General features: G+C 44.1%; 1 protein-coding gene and 3 non-coding genes across 4 annotated transcripts in view; 1 reads left to right on the top strand and 3 right to left on the bottom strand.

Annotated features, from left to right (window-relative positions):
* NATD1 (N-acetyltransferase domain containing 1) overlaps nucleotides 1-11,735 on the top strand; it is a 30,717-nt gene extending 18,982 nt beyond the window's left edge. The window contains exon 3 of the mRNA XM_030211042.1: nucleotides 7,372-11,735. Coding sequence (XP_030066902.1) covers nucleotides 7,372-7,488 — 117 coding nt within the window. The 3' untranslated portion in view covers nucleotides 7,489-11,735. The remainder of the gene's footprint in view (nucleotides 1-7,371) is intronic.
* A 3,734-nt stretch (nucleotides 11,736-15,469) lies between these two features.
* On the bottom strand, nucleotides 15,470-15,555 carry TRNAR-UCU. Its single transcript is given in 2 exon segments — nucleotides 15,470-15,505; nucleotides 15,519-15,555. It is a non-coding gene; the product is annotated as a tRNA-Arg (tRNA).
* Nucleotides 15,556-15,900: 345 nt separating this feature from the next.
* Nucleotides 15,901-15,986, bottom strand: TRNAR-UCU. Its single transcript is given in 2 exon segments — nucleotides 15,901-15,936; nucleotides 15,950-15,986. It is a non-coding gene; the product is annotated as a tRNA-Arg (tRNA).
* Nucleotides 15,987-16,272: 286 nt separating this feature from the next.
* On the bottom strand, nucleotides 16,273-16,358 carry TRNAR-UCU. Its single transcript is given in 2 exon segments — nucleotides 16,273-16,308; nucleotides 16,322-16,358. It is a non-coding gene; the product is annotated as a tRNA-Arg (tRNA).
* Nucleotides 16,359-18,041: the final 1,683 nt, after the last annotated feature.

Raw genomic sequence — 18,041 nt, 5'->3', positions numbered from 1 at the left:
CTTTGCCCTTTCTTTAGAGGTAATATATTCTAGCAATTTTGGGGGATTAAAGAAAACACAATGAATCATTTCAAGAGACACAAGACACCTGCAAGGAAATTTTAACTCAAACGAACCACCTAAGTTGAGAACTCTTGGTTTATATTCCAAGAATTCTCTCCTGTTTTGTTCTGCTCTTATAACTGGTTTGTTTAACAAAAGTGAGGAACCGTTCATCATTCTGGGTCGAGCGTGTTTGAAGATGCTGGCCCAGGAGCATCCTAGATCTGAATGCTGCCCTGCTCCTGGAGTAGAGAAGACGTTTTTTTTTTTTTTTTTGCTGATTTGGGGGCCTTTCCCTAATGCCCGTTCCCGGGAGCCATCAAACCTGGTGTAACTACTCTTAAGAGGAGAGGGGAGGCAGCCAGTGGTAGCCGTAATGGAGGGGTATGGAGAGGCAGAACTGGACATTTCCCAGATAGACAGGCTGGATTCCAGTCAAACTCTGAAAAGATCAGCCCGCAAATTCCTTAATCTGAATTTCCCCAGCTGCAAAGGAGTGAAATACAAACAGGCTTATGCTACGACCTTTGCATACAAAAGCACACAGTTCTGGAATGCGCTACCCAAAACCCTGAAAACCATGAACAACCTAACCAGCTTCCGCAAAGCTCTGAAAACGCACCTCTTTAATAGAGCCTACAAAAGTCACCCTCAATGATACAATTCATTCCCCAAATCACCTGAACACACCTAAAATACTCGCACACAACCTACCCAACATCCGCCCATCTACTACCTCTTTTACATCAGCTTAGGATCAACTGTATTTAAATCACATATCGATTTTATCATAACCTTTTACATTAGCCTATGATCAACTGTATTTAAAACATGTATTGATTTTAACATAACCTCACTCTGTAAGCCACATTGAGCCTGCAAAAAGGTGGGCTAATGTGGGGTACAAATGCAATAACTAAATAAATAAAGCCTTGAAAGATTCATTGAGAGGGCTGATCCTGTTTATGGGTGTGCAAGGGGCTGCCTGCTGCAGGGACCAAGTACTGTGGTACGGCAGTGGACAGGAATGTGAGAAGGCTTTTCTTTGTTCAGGCCCAGCTGATGCTTTTAACACTGCTGTTCAGAATAAGGGTACTGTGTGTGTATAATGCAATGCGTCCAAGGGGGTGGAGGGTGTTACCACCTCTCTTAATAAAGAAAGACTTCATGCAACATTTGCAAAGCCCACAGCAATCCGCTATTGACCTGCCAGAGAAAGAGGGAGCGAATCCATTTCCTTCCCTCCTGGCTCAGAACAGAAGATAATGGAGCTCTCTTTTCATATAGGATTTTCATTTAACTTTTGTTACTTGCTTGTTCATTTAATAAAGCAACAAACAAACCAACATTATTCAGTAAAATCTAGAAAGAGCAAGACAGTCCATGAAATAGTGTGGAAGGAAGAAACACCCTCCGATTCAGTGTGAGTTTATTGCATCTGAGAACCTGAAGTATAGACCTTCAACCTCGCGCCCCGCCCCCCCTGAAATTTTGTCAGGGAACAACTCTTCTGAGAGAAAATTTGGACTTCATAATATCCATGATTCAGAATTACAGCAAAGGATAATGATAATGCCTGAGAAACCGGTATTTAGGTGCATTTTGGTAGATACATAGTTTGCTTAAGCAGGTTGACATATCCAGCCCTGAATGCTACTCTAGGGTACTGCTGTTAATATCACCTGTGTCCCAGTCAGAGCTCAAAATCTCTCCTGCTGTAGCTTCTTAATATTTCTGAGTACTAATCTCAGCGTTTGCATTTATATCTGTCTCCTCTAAGAGCAATGGGGGGGGGGGCCCAGGTCGAAGGCAAAGGGGGACCCCAGGTGCCAAAAATTCACAGGTTTCTGGTTCTGAATTAGATTCTTTGGCCAAGAGTCTGCTGTCTGGGCTGATCAAGGCTGGGGATGTTGAGGAGACAGTACTAGATGGAACTTCCTTCCTATGGGAATACGGTCACATGTGTATGAACAACTTGAAAATCTAAAGGTGGCCAAAGCCGTGGGACCGGACGGGATCCACCCCAGGATATTGAGGGAGCTCAGAGAGGTTCTGGCGGGCCCTCTTAAAGATTTGTTTACTAAATCCTTGGAGACTGGAGAGGTTCCGTGGGATTGGAGAATGGCGGATGTGGTCCTTCTTCACGGTTATCAATAGAAATCAAACAAAATAAAACATGGAAAAAGTGGTGATAGGGAAGAAGCTGGAAACTACAGGCCGGTAAGCCTCACTTCGGTTATTGGAAAAGTAATGGAAGCGATGCTGAAGGAAAGGAGAATGAATTTCCTGGAAGCAAAAGCATGTTGTCTCTGATCTTGCAACTTATTTGCTTCCAGGAAATTCATTCTCCTTTCCTTCAGCATCGCTTCCATTACTTTTCCAATAACCGAAGTGAGGCTTACCGGCCTGTAGTTTCCAGCTTCTTCCCTATCACCACTTTTTCCATTCCATTCCAGGTAAATTGTGCCAAACAAATCTCATTGAATTCTTTGACTGGGTGACCGGAGAATTGAATCATGGACGTGCTATAGATGTAATATACTTAGATTTCAGCAAAGCTTTTGACACGGTTCCCCACAGGAGGCTCTTGAATAAACTTGACAGGCTGAAGATAGGACCTGACGTGGTGAACTGGATTAGGAACTGGTTGACGGACAGACGCCAGAGGGTGGTGGTTAATGGAATTCACTCGGATGAGGGAAAGGTGAGTAGTGGAGTGCCTCAGGGATCGCTGCTGGGGCCGATTCTGTTCAATATATTTGTGAGTGACATTGCCGAAGGGTTAGAAGGTAACGTTTGCCTTTTTGCGGATGATACTAACTTAGTATCAGAGTGGACACCCGGGAGGGAGTAGAAAACATGAAAAAGGATCTGCAGAAGCTAGAAGAATGGTCTAAGATTTGGCAATTAAAATTCAATGCGAAGAAATGCAAAGTGATGCACTTAGGGAGTAGAAATCCACGGGAGACGTATGTGTTAGGCGGTGAGAGTCTGATATGTACGGACGGGAAGAGAGATCTTGGGGTGATAGTATCTGAGGATCTGAAGGCGACGAAACAGTGTGACAAGGCAGTGGCCTTAGCTAGAAGGTTGCTAGGCTGTATAGAGAGAGGTGTGACCAGCAGAAGAAAAGAGGTTTTAATGCCCCTGTATAAGATGTTGGTGAGGCCCCACCTGGATTATTGTGTTCAGTTTTGGAGGCCATATCTTGCTAAGGATGTAAAAAGAATTGAAGCGGTGCAAAGAAAAGCTACAAAAATGGTATGGGATTTGCTTAACAAGACGTATGAGGAGAGACTTGCTGACCTGAACATGTATACTCTGGAAGAAAGGAGAAACAGGGGTGATATGATACAGACGTTCAAATATTTGAAAGGTATTAATCCACAAACGAACCTTTTCCGTAGATGGGAAGGTGGTAGAACTAGAGGACATGAAATGAGATTAAAGGGGGGCAGACTCAAGAAAAATGTCAGGAAGTATTTTTTCACGGAGAGAGTGGTAGATACTTGGAATGCCCTCCTGCGGGAGGTGGTGGAGATGAAAACGGTAACGGAATTCAAAAATGCATGGGATAAACATAAAGGAATCCTGTTCAGAAGGAATGGATCCTAAGGAGCTTAGCCGAGATTGGGTGGCAGAGCCGGTGGGGGGAGGCGGGGCTGGTGGTTGGGAGGCGGGGCTAGTGCTGGGCAGACTTCTACAGTCTGTGCCCTGAAAATGGCAGATACAAATCAAGGTCAGGTATACACAAAAAGTAGCACATATGAGTTTATCTTGTGGGCAGACTGGATGGACCTTACAGGTCTTTCTCTGCCGTCATCTACTATGTTACTATGGTTGCTGTGCTTCAGTTAAGGTGATGGTATTTTTTCATGGAGTGGGGGATACTTGGAATGCCCTCCCGCGGGAGGTGGTGGAGATGAAAACGGTAACAGAATTCAAACATGCGTGGGATAAACATAAAGGAATCCTGTTCGGAAGGAATGGATCCTCAGAAGCTTAGCCGAGATTCGGAGACAGAGCGGGTGGGGGGAGGCGGGGCTAGTGCTGGGCAGACTTACACGGTCTGTGCCCTGAAAATGGCAGATACAAATCAAGGTAAGGTATACACAAAAAGTAGCACATATGAGTTTATCTTGTTGGGCAGACTGGATGGGACCGTGCAGGTCTTTCTCTGCTGTCATCTGTTATGTTACTATGTTATATTAGTGCATGCCCCCCAGCCAAGGACTGCCTCTAAAGACTGGATTCAAGTAAACTGGGAGAGAATATAAAATGAAGGAAATCCGCCCCCCCCTGCCCCGAGGTAGTTATAAATACAGCCTCACAATCCCATTACTACTACTACTAACACATTTCAGTTCCAGTTGAGTTCTAGTCCCGGTTTTTCCTTGGTGGGCTGAGGCAGGAAGCTGGAGCTCTTCACTAGTAGATCCAGGTCTATCTTTGGTTGCCTGCCTATTGCAAATACCTGCCTTGCTCCCTGTTCCAGCACTAATCATACGCTATGGGGTGAATTCTATATAAGGCGCCAAAAAATTTTGTAAGGAAAACAAATTACGCATAGCGGCCATCCCCGCGACTAAAGTTTAGGTGCAGCCATGGTGTAAATGCCACACCTAATTTAGGCACAGATCGGGCATGTTCCATAACAGTGCATGTAATTTTTAGGAACACTCATGAACCTCCTGTGTATTTCTGTCCTGAGTTAGTAGGCTAACATGTGAGAACCAAACTGACAGTACAGGCCTTAGGCCTAGCCCTTAGTAACAGGCCAAGCATAGGAAGGCATATACACTCCCATGGCCGCACCCCCTTTTGAGATCCACGTATTAGAATTTGTGCACACCACATTACAGAATACACTTAGAAATCTGCGCGCATGACTTCTAATTAGTGCCGATAATTGCTTGATAGTGGTCAGTATCAGCGCTGATTAGCTTGTTAAGCGATTAAGTTGCACGCGTGCAAATCGGCTACGCATGCTGATTTGCTTTGCGTAACTTTAGTTGCCGTTTATAGAATCTGGGGATATATGGATTGAGAACGGAATCTTGAAAGAATGCCTTGCGTGAGAGGTGACCAGATTCCTTACGTTTTGATGTGTTTGTCAGAGAAAGAAAGGAAATGTGTATCTGCCTCTTCCGTGGAGTAGAATAGCAGCGTGGGAGGTTTTCCACTCTTGTTTCGTTTTTTTAATAGGAATACTGCGATACAGTGCTGGGTTATATTTGATGGAACGTGGGGTGGAAGAGGGGTTTTGAAATGAATTGAATTTGGCTGAGAAAAGTCGGGGTTTATAGAACACTGCCCCTCACCCTTAAGAAAAGTCCCTCTCTAGCCTGGACCACCTTAAGAGCACTGATCCCGCCCTGAGAGGAAGTGAGCAGGAAGGGGCGGAGTCAATACCTGGAAGTTTAAAAGACAGGCCCAGGGAAGGAAGTCCTGAAGCCCAAGTATACGCCTTTACAGAATATGCTTAGCTGCTGGAACGTGGCTGAGGTGGGCTAACGTTTGCGCCTTGTTAAGCCTTGCCGAGGTCTGGCTGGGGCCAGATTTGAGTCTCAGAAGACTGGAGAACTGACAGACTGTGTTTTGGGGCTGGGCAGCCCCACCAGCCACACAGACTGCTTGGCCTGGTAGCCAAAGGCCTACTCAGGACCGTTACTAAGCCAGAGAAACTGGTGCATCTTATGTGCATGTCCTGTGAGGCTCAGTTGAATAAAGCATTTATTTTCACATTTATACACCTTGTCTGGCTGAATTATTCCCAGGCCACCCCTTAACCCTCGCCCGGGGTCTCAGAGTCAGATTAAGACAGACTTGTTTTCATTAGTGTCCAGGAGACAAAGAAATATAGAATATTGGCCCAGGGTCACAGGGATGAGGGTTAAATTCCCGGCGCAGAGTTGCCCTAGTGTCTGAGTAGTACATTTTCAAAAACTGAGTCAGGATGTGCCCATAGAAAGCATGTGATTTGGCTGAATGCAGCAAGAGTGGAGGAGTAGCCTAGTGGTTAGTGCAGTGGACTTTGATCCTGGGGAACTGAGTTTGATTCCCACTGCAGCTCCTTGTGACTCTGGGCAAGTCACTTAACCCTCCATTGCCCCTGGTACAAAATAAGTACCTGAATATATGTAAACTGCTTTGAATGTAGTTGCAAAAACCTCAGAAAGGCGGTATATCAAGTCCCATTTCCCTTTCCCCCTTTCCCTTATGACATCACAATATCAGAAGTGAGCCAAGTATTGGGCAATCAAGCCATTGTGACATCACTGATGAGGTTGGCTCTTATTGGTGGAATGAGTGGAGGAGTAGCCTAGTGGTTAGTGCAGTGGACTTTGATCCTGGGGAACTGGGTTCAATTCCCACTGCAGCTCCTTGTGACTCTGGGCAAGTCACTTAACCTTCCATTGCCCAGGTACAAAATAAGTACTTGAATATATGTAAACCACTTTGAATGTAGTTGCAAAAACCTCAGAAAGGCGGTATATTAAGTCCCATTTCCCTTCCCTTTTCGACCCCCTCTTCCTGCCGCCGCCGACCCGCCACCGCCGTCGGGTACCTTTGCTGGCGGGGGTCCCCAACCCCCGGCAGCCGGTCCTCCTCTCCAGCGCGGCCACGTTGCTGATCTGCAAGGGCAGGCACGTGCAGCAGGATGTCAGGACTCACAGAAACAGAAGCCTGCCCTTGCAGATCAGCAACGCGGCCGCGCCGGAGAAGATCAGCAAGTCACTTAACCCTCCATTGCTCCAGGTACAAATAAGTACCTGTATATACTATGTAAACCACTTTGAATGTAGTTGCAGAAACCACAGAAAGGCAGTATATCAAGTCCCATTAACAAGATTCCATTAACAATCTCAAAGAGTAGCAACATTCCATGTAGAACCCCGAAGAATAGCAAGATTCCAGAATCCCATGATTTGCATATTCTGCCTCCACTGCATGCAAATCTGTCTCATGGATATTCATGGTGGGTATCCTGAAAACCTGACTGGCTGGGGTGCTTCCAGGATCAGCTTTGGGAGCCCCTGAGTTAGGGGCTTATTGAAAATGTGGTCCTTTTTGTTCATTTAATTGCCAGCAGTCTGAAGGGCTAGTTGAGGTTGGTTGAAGGCAGATGTGCTGCAGGCAAAACTGGTACCAGCTGTTTGTCAATGCATTTTAATTCAGAGATGACGGTGAGTGTACTGGGGTGTTCTTCCCATGTGATATTTTGATGCTGTAAGACTGCTGGAAAAGAACCCTTTGATCCTTTGTGTCAGCCTGGTATATTTTATCCCAAGATCAGTCTTTAACACGTAATTTTTTTTACATTTTCAGGCAGCGATGGATTTTGTGGTCGAGGAGGATCTGAAAGCCCACCTGACGTGCTGGTACATTCAGAAGTACGTGAAGGAGAATCCCCTGCCCCGGTACCTGGAACGCTTACAACCTTAGTGACTGGACCCTTCAGTGCCAAACTCTCTGACACCAGCAAGCAGCACCCAGCCCAGAACTGGTGACGCCTTTGCTGCTGTGTGGTCTCAGGAAGAAAGCGTCAAACTTATTTTTTAATTCTATGTGCTCTTGCTGCCTTCATTTAGGACACTGTGCTTGTCTAGGTTTCTGTGCAGCTCTCTGCCGGCTCCCTGAGATGGCAGGACCGCAGTAGCCCCTCTGTGATTAGCAGTAGCAGAGCCTGCATCAGGACTCATGGAGTAGATACTCTCCTTTCTAGGATTCACTCCTGCTTGAGAAATGCCTCACTACTTCTTCAGATCTCCTTGTGGGACAGGGATGCCCTCAACTAGGTCATTCAGTGTGTCCCCACCCTCCAAGCTTCCTGCTACTAACAGGATGGAAATTTCAGCAAGACAGTCCTCTATCATCACCACAGAAATTTTGACTTGCTAACTTAAGGGGAAAATGTAATTGAGAGATTCAGCAAGCATATTGGAGAAACGTGATCCCACCCTTCGATGCAGGAAGCCGTTGGCTGTCCACCTTTTTGTTTTAGGTGCGTGGAAGATGCCGGCTACTGGGAAATATCCAGAGAGGACGAATGTCTGAACGTGTCAAGCTGAATCGGAACTGGGCCGTGTAGCACAGCGATGCTCCTTGTTGAGAGAAAGACGGGAAATGATGTGCCCAAATTGTATAAAACCAATAACAGTAACATCCTTTCAGGGTTGGATGTAAGTTCAAATCAAGGTCTCATGCTAACCTTCAACCTCGAAACGACTAATACATTTTATAAGTGGTTTATTTTTTTTTAATCAGTTTGGTAGGATGAACACCTTGTGATATTGGTGTAAGCTGTTAAAAGGAAGGAAAAAAAAAACTCCACAAAACTGTGTCCATCCATGTGCAAAGCAGAGACAGACACAGTTTCAATGCAGGTGAATTCTGAGCACTGCTAGCGCCTTCTGCTCCTGTTCCTCAGCAAAGTTGCTTTTTAAAGTCTGACCTCCGGATGACGCTTTGCCGTCCTTTATGGTCTCTTTTTAGTAGCAGGTTGCTTTTGACTATTACTGCACTTCGATCCCACCTCTGAACTGTCGTCTTTGAGGGGGGTAACATTTGCCTCTTTGGGGTTCAAGCCACCTCCCCACTCATCCTTTGGATGTGGACTTTCTAAGCAAAAGCAACAATTAGCAGTATCCCATCGCTGCCCCCTCTTGTTTCTTTACAGTGAGTCAAGTCCTTTTCCTACAGTTCTTTCTCCCCCCAATGCATTTGTAAGCAGAATTCCTCCTTGCCTGTTTTATACTGATGTGTGTTTGTGGAACACTCGAGTAACTTCACTGACTTAAAATCTCTTTTATAAGTTCTGTTTCCTATTAATGTGTAGGTAGATTTGTTTTTAACCTGCCTGACTGTTATATTCTCCCTACCTCTCGTACGATGAGTCGGGGGGGATGTGGTGCTGGACTGTTGTCATCTCTGACCTAGTATTTTCCTTAGGAGGCCGACGGCTGTGCCTTTATTCAGGTGTTGCAGGTGCTTTTCCCAGGGCCCTGGGTTACTTCGCGCTGCAGCTGTAACTACACGGGAGGGGAAGTGTTAGTGGGGACTGAGCACGGGAGTGGGTGGCTGGTTAATTTCAGGTGCTACAAAACAGAACCCTACAACCACAGTGCAGTCTACCCTGCTTGGTTCTTGATCCTGGAGCCTCTCTCTGTCTTATTCCTATATCTCCTACTATTCAGATTTGTTGATTTCTTATCTTTTATCTTTCTTTTTTTCTCAGAAATAATATTCACATCTAAATTTTTTTTTTATCGTGTTTTTTTTTTTTTTTTGAGGGGGGGGGATTATATTATGTATTCTGTCTGTTTATGCATACATTCATGGACCTGTGATGAGTCAACGCAGCTGCACCATGATTCACAGAGTGAGAGTGGCAAAGGAGGAGGCGGAGATGTGTAAATTTTAATAGAGTTTGCTAATTCCTTGAAATTAAGTTACCGTCAGGCAAACTGGAGATCTTGATGCAGCTGCCACTTCAGTGATCTACACGGTAATCAATAGAAATCAACCAAAATTAAAACATGGAAAAGAAAATTTCTATCGATTACCTTTAAGAGTGGACTAACACACCTCTTTACTTTAGTGATCTACATGAAAGCCCTTTTGGCTAGTTGTTGCCCCATTCATTAAGGGTGTAGCCATGGGCCCTGCCTGAAGACTTTCTTTTTTTTTTTTTTCTTTTAAAGCTGCATGAATGGTGCATGCCACTGCATGGACGAAAGCCACAGCGTTTCATCAGTGCTGTGGATTACATGCATGGAAAATGAAGGCCCCCCCCCCCTTGCTGCTATCTGTTTACCTGTAATAGATGAATTGGAAATTATTTTGAATTTCTTGCCCTTCCTAAAGCAAGTTATGTTCAGTTACAGGAGGTGTTCTCTTTTTGCGAGAGGGCTTACAATTCAAGTTTGTATCTGCAGCAGTGGGGGGGGGGGGGGTGAGGTGACAAAGAACTTTAATTGGATCTGAACACAGGATGGTCTGATGTTTTGCCTGCTGCTTTAAGCATGAGGAAAGCATCTCCTCTGTTCCATCCCCGTTGTCTTAATACCTTCGTAGCTGAGGTCTAACGTACCAGAAAAATGAACTTAAATGTAAAAACCCAGCCTGGGAGCACAGACAGACTGACCGTAAATGATAATGTTACGAAAGAAATGGCTAAGCGTATCCAAAGGCAGCTTCTGTGGTGTGGTAGTGAATGATCCATGTAGCTGGCACCTCGCTGCTCTAGGCAGCCCCTGGAGACTGGCACCAGCGAGGCACGCCAGGTTGCTTCTGTGTTCCAGGCTAATCCCTTTGTGTGCGTTATGCAAAAACAGATGACTGCTCAGCATTTTTTAAAAACCGTTGCAGCATAAATGAAGCTAATGTTTCACCTTGGCTTCAATCCACAGTGGGCCCCCAAATGTATCCGAGTCTTTTGCTTTCCAGAATCTCTGCAGTGACTATCGGTGTGGGACCAGGTTAAGTTGCATATTGTACTCGCCTTGAAAATCGGACCTGTTGTGAGCAACTCTGCCAGACAGAGGGACAGATCTTTGGATAGTGCAAAGCGGGGTATTAGTGGCTTCAAAGAAAGGGAAGACAGAGGTAAAAGTCAGCCTTGTTAGAGGAAATTCCAGCACAAGCACTGTCTTTTTGGATTTCCGTTGACCTGGCATGCTAGTGCACGTGGAGTTTAAATTTATTGCATTTAAGATCTGTCTGCATGGCTGGTGAACCTGTGTCAGGAAAGTTGAATTTTTTGCATTTTGCTTACTGGTAGCCCCCTTTCATCACTGTTCATAGTCTAGTACTTGTATTAGATCGCCATCTCTCCTCTGTCTTTTTTAGGTCCACCTTGGAAACCAATGTTAACATTAGACAGGTCTGGATCAGTTGTTACAGTATCTCGTGGAAGTGCAGAACTCCCCAGGGCCTTACAGTAGAGCCCAGTTTGACCCTTTTCCTAGACTGTAAAGAGGTCAGTCCTGCTTGAGCCTCTCTAGTGGACCTAGAGCTTCTCACTTGGCAGAAGATTTACCCGTTTTCAAATGCTCCGAAACACTTGGATGTTAGCGTGCCAAGGGTAAGCACAACCTTTCAGACAGGCATAAGCTGGTTGACCCCTGCCTTAAACAGTTGTTGTACAAGACAAGTTTCCTCGCTTCGGTCGTGAGGTGCTGTTTACATTTAAGTTTCAGTATCATGCAGTGCGATCATGGATGCTCATAAGTGTTCTCAAAATACCTTCCCTCCGCTGCAATAAGATTCGGTGGTGGTGAATAGTGTCCCTGTGCTCCAGACCTGGCTGCAACACGAGCGCATTGGAACTCTTAACTGCACTGTCCGTCCTCCGTCAACCTTACAGGATAACATCATGTTTTCTAAAGATACACCAAGAATCTCCCTAATGTTACGTACCACCAGAATTGAGCCAGTGTGGAGTGGCTGCAGCGTCATTGAGTCACCCGTGCTGGCTTCAGTCTGGTATTACCTTCAACTTTCTTCCAAATCCAGTAACTTGAAGTTGTAGATTTTCTAGTCGTTCCACCTCTGTTGTGTCTCCCCTCTGTATGTTTTTGGTACTGATGAAAGAGTTAAAGTGGTTAATATGTGCCTTTCCTACTCAGGACCTGTTATAAGTTCCATTTTAGCTATGATATGTACCTAATATTCTCTCCCTCCCCCCCCCCCCCCCCCAACGTCATTGTTGAACTTATGGACCCATTGCATGATGTACAGTATAATAAATTTGTGATTTGTTAACCTGCCTCTTTTTTTTTTTTGCCAGTAATGATTGTGCTTGTGAGATAAAGGTGACCAGTTGCCCTTTAAAATTCCTAGATCGGAACTCTAGGGGGAGGAAGTGAGAGACTTTTGTTTCCCATTGCTTTGTGGCCCCACCTAACCAGTCAGATTTTCTGGATGTCCACTGCACATAGTAAATGATGGCAGATAAAGACCTGAACGGTCCATCCAGTCTGCCCAACAAGATAAACTCATTTTACATGGTATGTGATACTTTATACCCGAGTTTGATTTGTCCTTGTCATTCTCAGGGCACAGACCGTAGAAGTCTGCCCAGCACTGTTCTTGTATTAAAAGTTCTGAAGATTCTGGAATCCTAAGATTCTGGAATCCCAATTAGTAGCAACATTCCATGTAGAACCCCAGAGAATAACATAGTAAATGACGGCAGATAAAGACCTGTACGGTCCATCCAGTCTACCCAACAAGATAAACTCATTTTACATGGTATGTGATACTTTATATATATATATATACCCGAGTTTGATTTGTCCTTGCCTTTCTCGGGGCACAGACCGTAGAAGTCTGCCCAGCACTGTTCTTGTACTAAAAGTTCTGAAGATTCTGGAATCCCAATTAGTAGCAACGTTCCATGTAGAACCCCAAAGAGTAACATATAGTAACATAGTAAATGACAGCAAATAAAGATGTGAACGGTCCATCCAGTCTGTCCAACGAGATAAACTCATTTTACATGGTATGTGATACTTTATATGTATACCTGAGTTTGATTTGTCCCTGCCTTTCTCAGGGAACAGACCTTAGAAGTCTGCCCAGCACTGTTCCTGTACTAAAAGTTCTGAAGCTAACGTCGAAGCCCCTTAAAATTTAAACTGAAGCCCATCTCTATCTGTTCAGTCACAATCAGGGTGTAGACTGTTGAAGTCTGCTCAGCACCGGTTTTGCTTCCCAATTACCAGCGTTGCCACCCAATCTCCACTAAGATTCAGTGGATCCATTCCTTCTAAACATTCACTGTGGAAATCCTAAAAAGCCTGGCTGATTGGGTGTCCTTCCAGTTGGAAATGAAGGCTGTTTTCTGCTCAAGAGGGACACAAGGTCAGAAGTTTAGGTAAATTATATATATATATTTTTTTATTTGTAGCATTTGTATCCCACATTTTCCCACCAATTTGCAGGCTCAATGTGGCTTACATTTGCCGTAAGGGCGGTTGCCGTTTCCGGGTAACAGAATTACAAGTGGTCTTGCGATTAAGGTGCATACATTATATATTTTTGAATTGTTTTTTCTTTGAAATATTTGCTTCTTTGTGAAAGTGTGCAGTTGAAGCATCTTTATGAAGACTGAACAGCAGCTGAACTAGCTTGTTACACATGAGATGTTGAGAAGAGGGATGTTTGTGTTTTCCAATGCTCAGCTGCGGCAGCCCTGGAGACATTGTGTGTTGTAGAATGATGTTTTCACTAGACCAAACAATTTAAGGTCCTGTAGGATCAATGTGGCTTAAAAGCCTAGAAGTATTCAGCATGGCCTCCTGAAATCATGTATACTATCATTTGAGACGGCCCAAATACCATTTGTGCATCATGAATGAAAATACTCTGGGCTGTAGGTGTTCGGGGATTTTGTAAAACAGAAGCCTGCCAATGCGTACTCCCTCCTTCTGTGTTTTGGTTTCTGCCTTTCAGCTGAACTATTACAATTAGTGTAACAAGTTGATGCTGTTCTGCTCAGTGAACTAATCTTCAGTGATCGCATGCAGTGGAGGAACCCTCTGGTCTGGTCTTTGCTTCTGTGAGCTCCTAGTGCCTTGAAGAGGAAACTACAAATCCCTAAATGCAATGGGGCAAACTTGAGCCTGTTTCAGCTTGCGCCACATCACCCTTAGAGGCAGAATGTGAAAAGTATTATTGGCACACAGTAGAAGTTCAGGTCACAAAGCCCTGTTAAAATGCACTGGACTGGAAAAAAAAAAAGTTACAAAGAGAATATTTTTTTATCTAAAATTATGAATGTAGAAACCTGAGGAAATGTTTTCTTTAAAGGATTCCCAAATGTGATTAAACATGTTGTGGCCCTCACTGCCCCTCTGTTTTAAGAAGTAGATTTTTCTATTCAGGTACTACTCAACTTTCTCTTCTGGAGTTGGATGTAGCCCCATTGCTTTTTTAGGATTACAAAAGTGAATATGCATGAGAGCGATTTGCATACAGAGGGGCTCCGCTATGTGCAAATTTATCTCCTGCATATTCATTGTGGTAATCCTGACTGGCTAGGCTTGCTTCCAAGCTATGGCTGCCATGTATCTTCACTAGGACAGAGCTGCCAAGTTACCCATTCCAGGAAGGAGAGTGTTTGGCTGGTCCTGGTGCATTATGGGACCTTCAGCACTGATTTCAATGGATAGACTCATCTCTATTATAATAAAAAGCACCTCCAACGTTCTGAAGCTGACTTCGTGGCTTCACTGAAGTGAAGGGTTTGTTAGGTTCTTCAGATTCGTCAGTCTGTCACCATCTCTCTCGGCCTCGCCCTCGCGCCTCTGATAAGCCCGCCGCCCTCGACGTGATCACGTTATGACATCGAGGGCAGCGGACCTATCAGAGGCGCAAGGGCGGGTTCGAGAGAGATAGTGACAGACTGACGAATCTGACGAAGCCCCGGAGTCAGCTTCACAGCGTTGCAGGTGTGTTTTATTAAACCACCCAGCTCCCTAATTTTGCACTTAAACATTGCAGGGTGGCTGGAGGGGGGGGGGGGAAAGAGGGGGGCAATGACCCTGTGACTGGGAGGAAGGGGGGGGGCAGGTGGACCCTGAACTGGGAGTGATGGAGGGGGGGGGGCCCTGACACACACACACACACACTCTCTCTCTCTCACACTCACTCACTCACTCACTCTATCACACAGTCTCTCTCTGTCACACACACACACACACTCACACTCACACACACTCACTCTATCACACACTCACTCTGTAAAACACACACACTCCGAGGAAAACCTTGCTAGCGCCCATTTCATTTGTGTCAGAAACGAGCCTTTTTTCCTAGTGTACTATATTGCTTTGGGATACAAGTCCACAATTGTATTTATTTTCTTTCTACTTTTCCCTTAAGCATTGTCATACTGGGACAGACTGAAGATCCATCAAGCCCAGTATCCTGTTTCCAATGGTAGCCAATCCAGGTCAAAAGTACCTGGCAGGATTCCAGAACAGCTTATCCTAGAATATGCAGTGGATTTTCCCAATTCCATCTTAATAATGGCTTATGGACTTTTGTTTTAGGAAATTATCCAAACTTTTTTTTAACACTTTTACCCACATTTTCTGGCAATGAATTCTAGAGTAATTACTTGTTGAGTGAAGAAATATTTGCTCTGATTCATTTAAAATTTACTACTTAGTAACTTCTTTGTGTGCTCCCTTGTCCTAGTATTTTTGGAAAGAGTAAGCAAGTTGTGGGATGCTGTCATGCTCTAAACTACTAGTGTTTGTTGAACCTCTCTCCAGCCCATCCTACAACAGAATGTACAAGCCAGCCCAGGACTGCTCTCTAGGCACCACTTGACATGCAAACCTCTAAGTTTTATTTTTTTTTTTTATACTATTCGTTTTCTAGTTACAGATCCTGTGTGTTCATCCAATGCCAAAAACGACTCTGGTGGGACTCGAACCCACAACCTTTGAATCTCTTCAATTACCTAGAAGTCCAATTCGCTATCCATTGCGCCACAGAGCCCTTGAGTGAAGGAATGTTTGCTCTGGTTTACTACTTAGTAACTTCTTTGTGTGCTCCCTTGTCCTAGTATTTTTGGAAAGCGTAAGCAAGTTGTGGGATACCGTCATGCTCTAAACTACTAGTGTTTGTTGAACCTCTCTCCAGCCCATCCTACAACAGAATATATGTGGGACTCAGACTGTACAAGCCAGCCCAGGACTGCTCTCTAAGGACCACTTGACATGCAAACCTCTAAAGGGTTGTTAGAGGGTCGTTAAGGTTTAGTGCATCTAGCCCTAAGTTTTGTTTTGTTTATACTATTCGTTGTCTAATTACAGATCGTCTGTGTTCATCCAATGCCAAAAACGACTCTGGTGGGATTCGAACCCACAACCTTTGAATCTCTTCAATTGCCTAGAAGTCCAATGCGCTATCCATTGCGCCACAGAGCCCTTGCGTGAAGAAATATTTGCTCTGATTTACTACTTTGTAACTTCTTTGTGTGCCCCCTTGTGCTAGTATGTTTGGAAAGAGTAAGCAAGTTGTGGGATGCTGTCATGCGCTAAACTACTAGTGTTTGTTGAACCTCTCTCCAGCCCATCCTACAACAGAATGTACAAGCCAGCCCAGGACTGCTCTCTAGGCACCACTTGACATGCAAACCTCTAAGTTTTATTTTTTTTTATATACTATTCGTTTTCTAGTTACAGATCCTGTGTGTTCATCCAATGCCAAAAACGACTCTGGTGGGATTCGAACCCACAACCTTTGAATCTCTTCATTTACCTAGAAGTCCAATGCGCTATCCATTGCGCCACAGAGCCCTTCTGTTTTTCATGTTTGTCTGTCTTGAATAAATTGTAAGCTCCAGTGGGCAGGGCCTGTCTCATACTTAGTAGTATACAGCGCTGCATAATTCTAGTACCCCCCTAAAGAGTAAGTAGTAGCAGTAATAAGTTTAAAACTAGGGCCAGCCAACACGTTCCCCTCCTGGAATAGGTAACTTGGTAGCTCTACTAGGGTATGTAGAAATAAGAATGAACAAATAGGCAATACAGTCCTTTTTTTTTTTTTTTGCACTGTGATCTAATTTAATAGATTATATTCACTTCCTCAGTGCAATAAAAAGATATCGTTGGCTGGAGTTGCAGCCAAGGTTCAGTAGAACAGGCTGAGGTAGCCCTGTTTTTCCTCAGTTACATGCATGACATTTAAATTCTGATTGTCCCATCGGTTTCACTTAAGTAATCAGAACTATGATTTCATATCTGCAGTGGGACAAAAGACTTCTTCAAGAGCCTGTTTGCTCAAACTAAAATGAACTCTGCCTTCAAATATTGTGCCTACTGGCATATCCCTGACATACAGGATCTTTCTTTGCTAAAGTATCTATCATACCTTATCACCTCACAGGGCTTTAACATGTGGTCTGAAGAGAGGGAAAAGGTTATCTTGTTCTAGGGTAGCCATAGTAAGGATTTTTTTGGCAGCAGAACCCATTACTATTTTTTCTGACTGCCGTGGGTTTAAAAAAAAAAGCTGAGGGAAGGTGTGCTTAAGAAAGAGTAAAGTATTGGATAGTTGATAAATGCCTATCAGCACTCATTAGATTGCATGCACCTACATCCACATACTTGCTGGAATGTTATTCTGCGTATAAGTAAATTGGTATTTTTTTTTCATAGAATGGAATTCCAAAGAAAAACTGATATGTAAGTACCAACTTGCTGGGAAAGGGGGGTGGGGGGAGCCTGGAGCCTATGGCCAGTTGTATTCACATAATCGATACTTCTGTAGATATAGATAAAAAGGGTTCTTGTTTTTTTTTTGGGGGGGGGGGCTGTTCAGTACTTATATATCAGGATTGGCATTAGGCACATAACTACTAAAATTTTTTTTTTCAGAATAGTATTCCAGGATACATGCAGATAAACGTGCATGCAATTTGACAATGTATTTTGTGTAGCCACTAGAGCAGACCACTGTGTGTATGCATCTGTTGTGTTCGCTCATCTTCATGCACATTTTTTTGCCTATGTGCATGCTATTTGCTTATACCATTTGAAAGCAAAACGAGTGCATTACACTTGTGTATGCTGTACTTCAGCGCAGAACTGTAATGCAAGAAAACCCTGCTTTAGCCTCTAGGTAAGAGCAATTAAAATAGGTGGAAAATCTCCAGGTAGATGCTAATGAAGATTCAAAGCACCAGATGCCAGCCTGGGTATTGACCGAGCAAACAAAAACACAAGGTAACAGTTGAGGAATCCTAACCCTCTCTTGCACCGATGTATTAATCTTCTTTACTTTTAGCGAAAGAATAGACAGAAAAGAACTAAATAATGACATCACTTTTGTTCTTTATCTGCTGTCATCTACGAGGTTACATCTGCATTATGAAGAAAAAGTTTTAGCCCCTCGATACTTTAGCTCTCAGGAAAAAGATTTAAAAAAAGGAGCATTTTTTTAGATTGTAAGCTCTACAGAGCAGGGACTGTCTCTCTGTG

The sequence above is a fragment of the Microcaecilia unicolor genome, chromosome 8 (assembly GCF_901765095.1).
Source record: "Microcaecilia unicolor chromosome 8, aMicUni1.1, whole genome shotgun sequence".
Lineage (NCBI taxonomy): Eukaryota > Metazoa > Chordata > Amphibia > Gymnophiona > Siphonopidae > Microcaecilia > Microcaecilia unicolor.
This window is presented reverse-complemented; position numbering and strand designations above follow the sequence as displayed.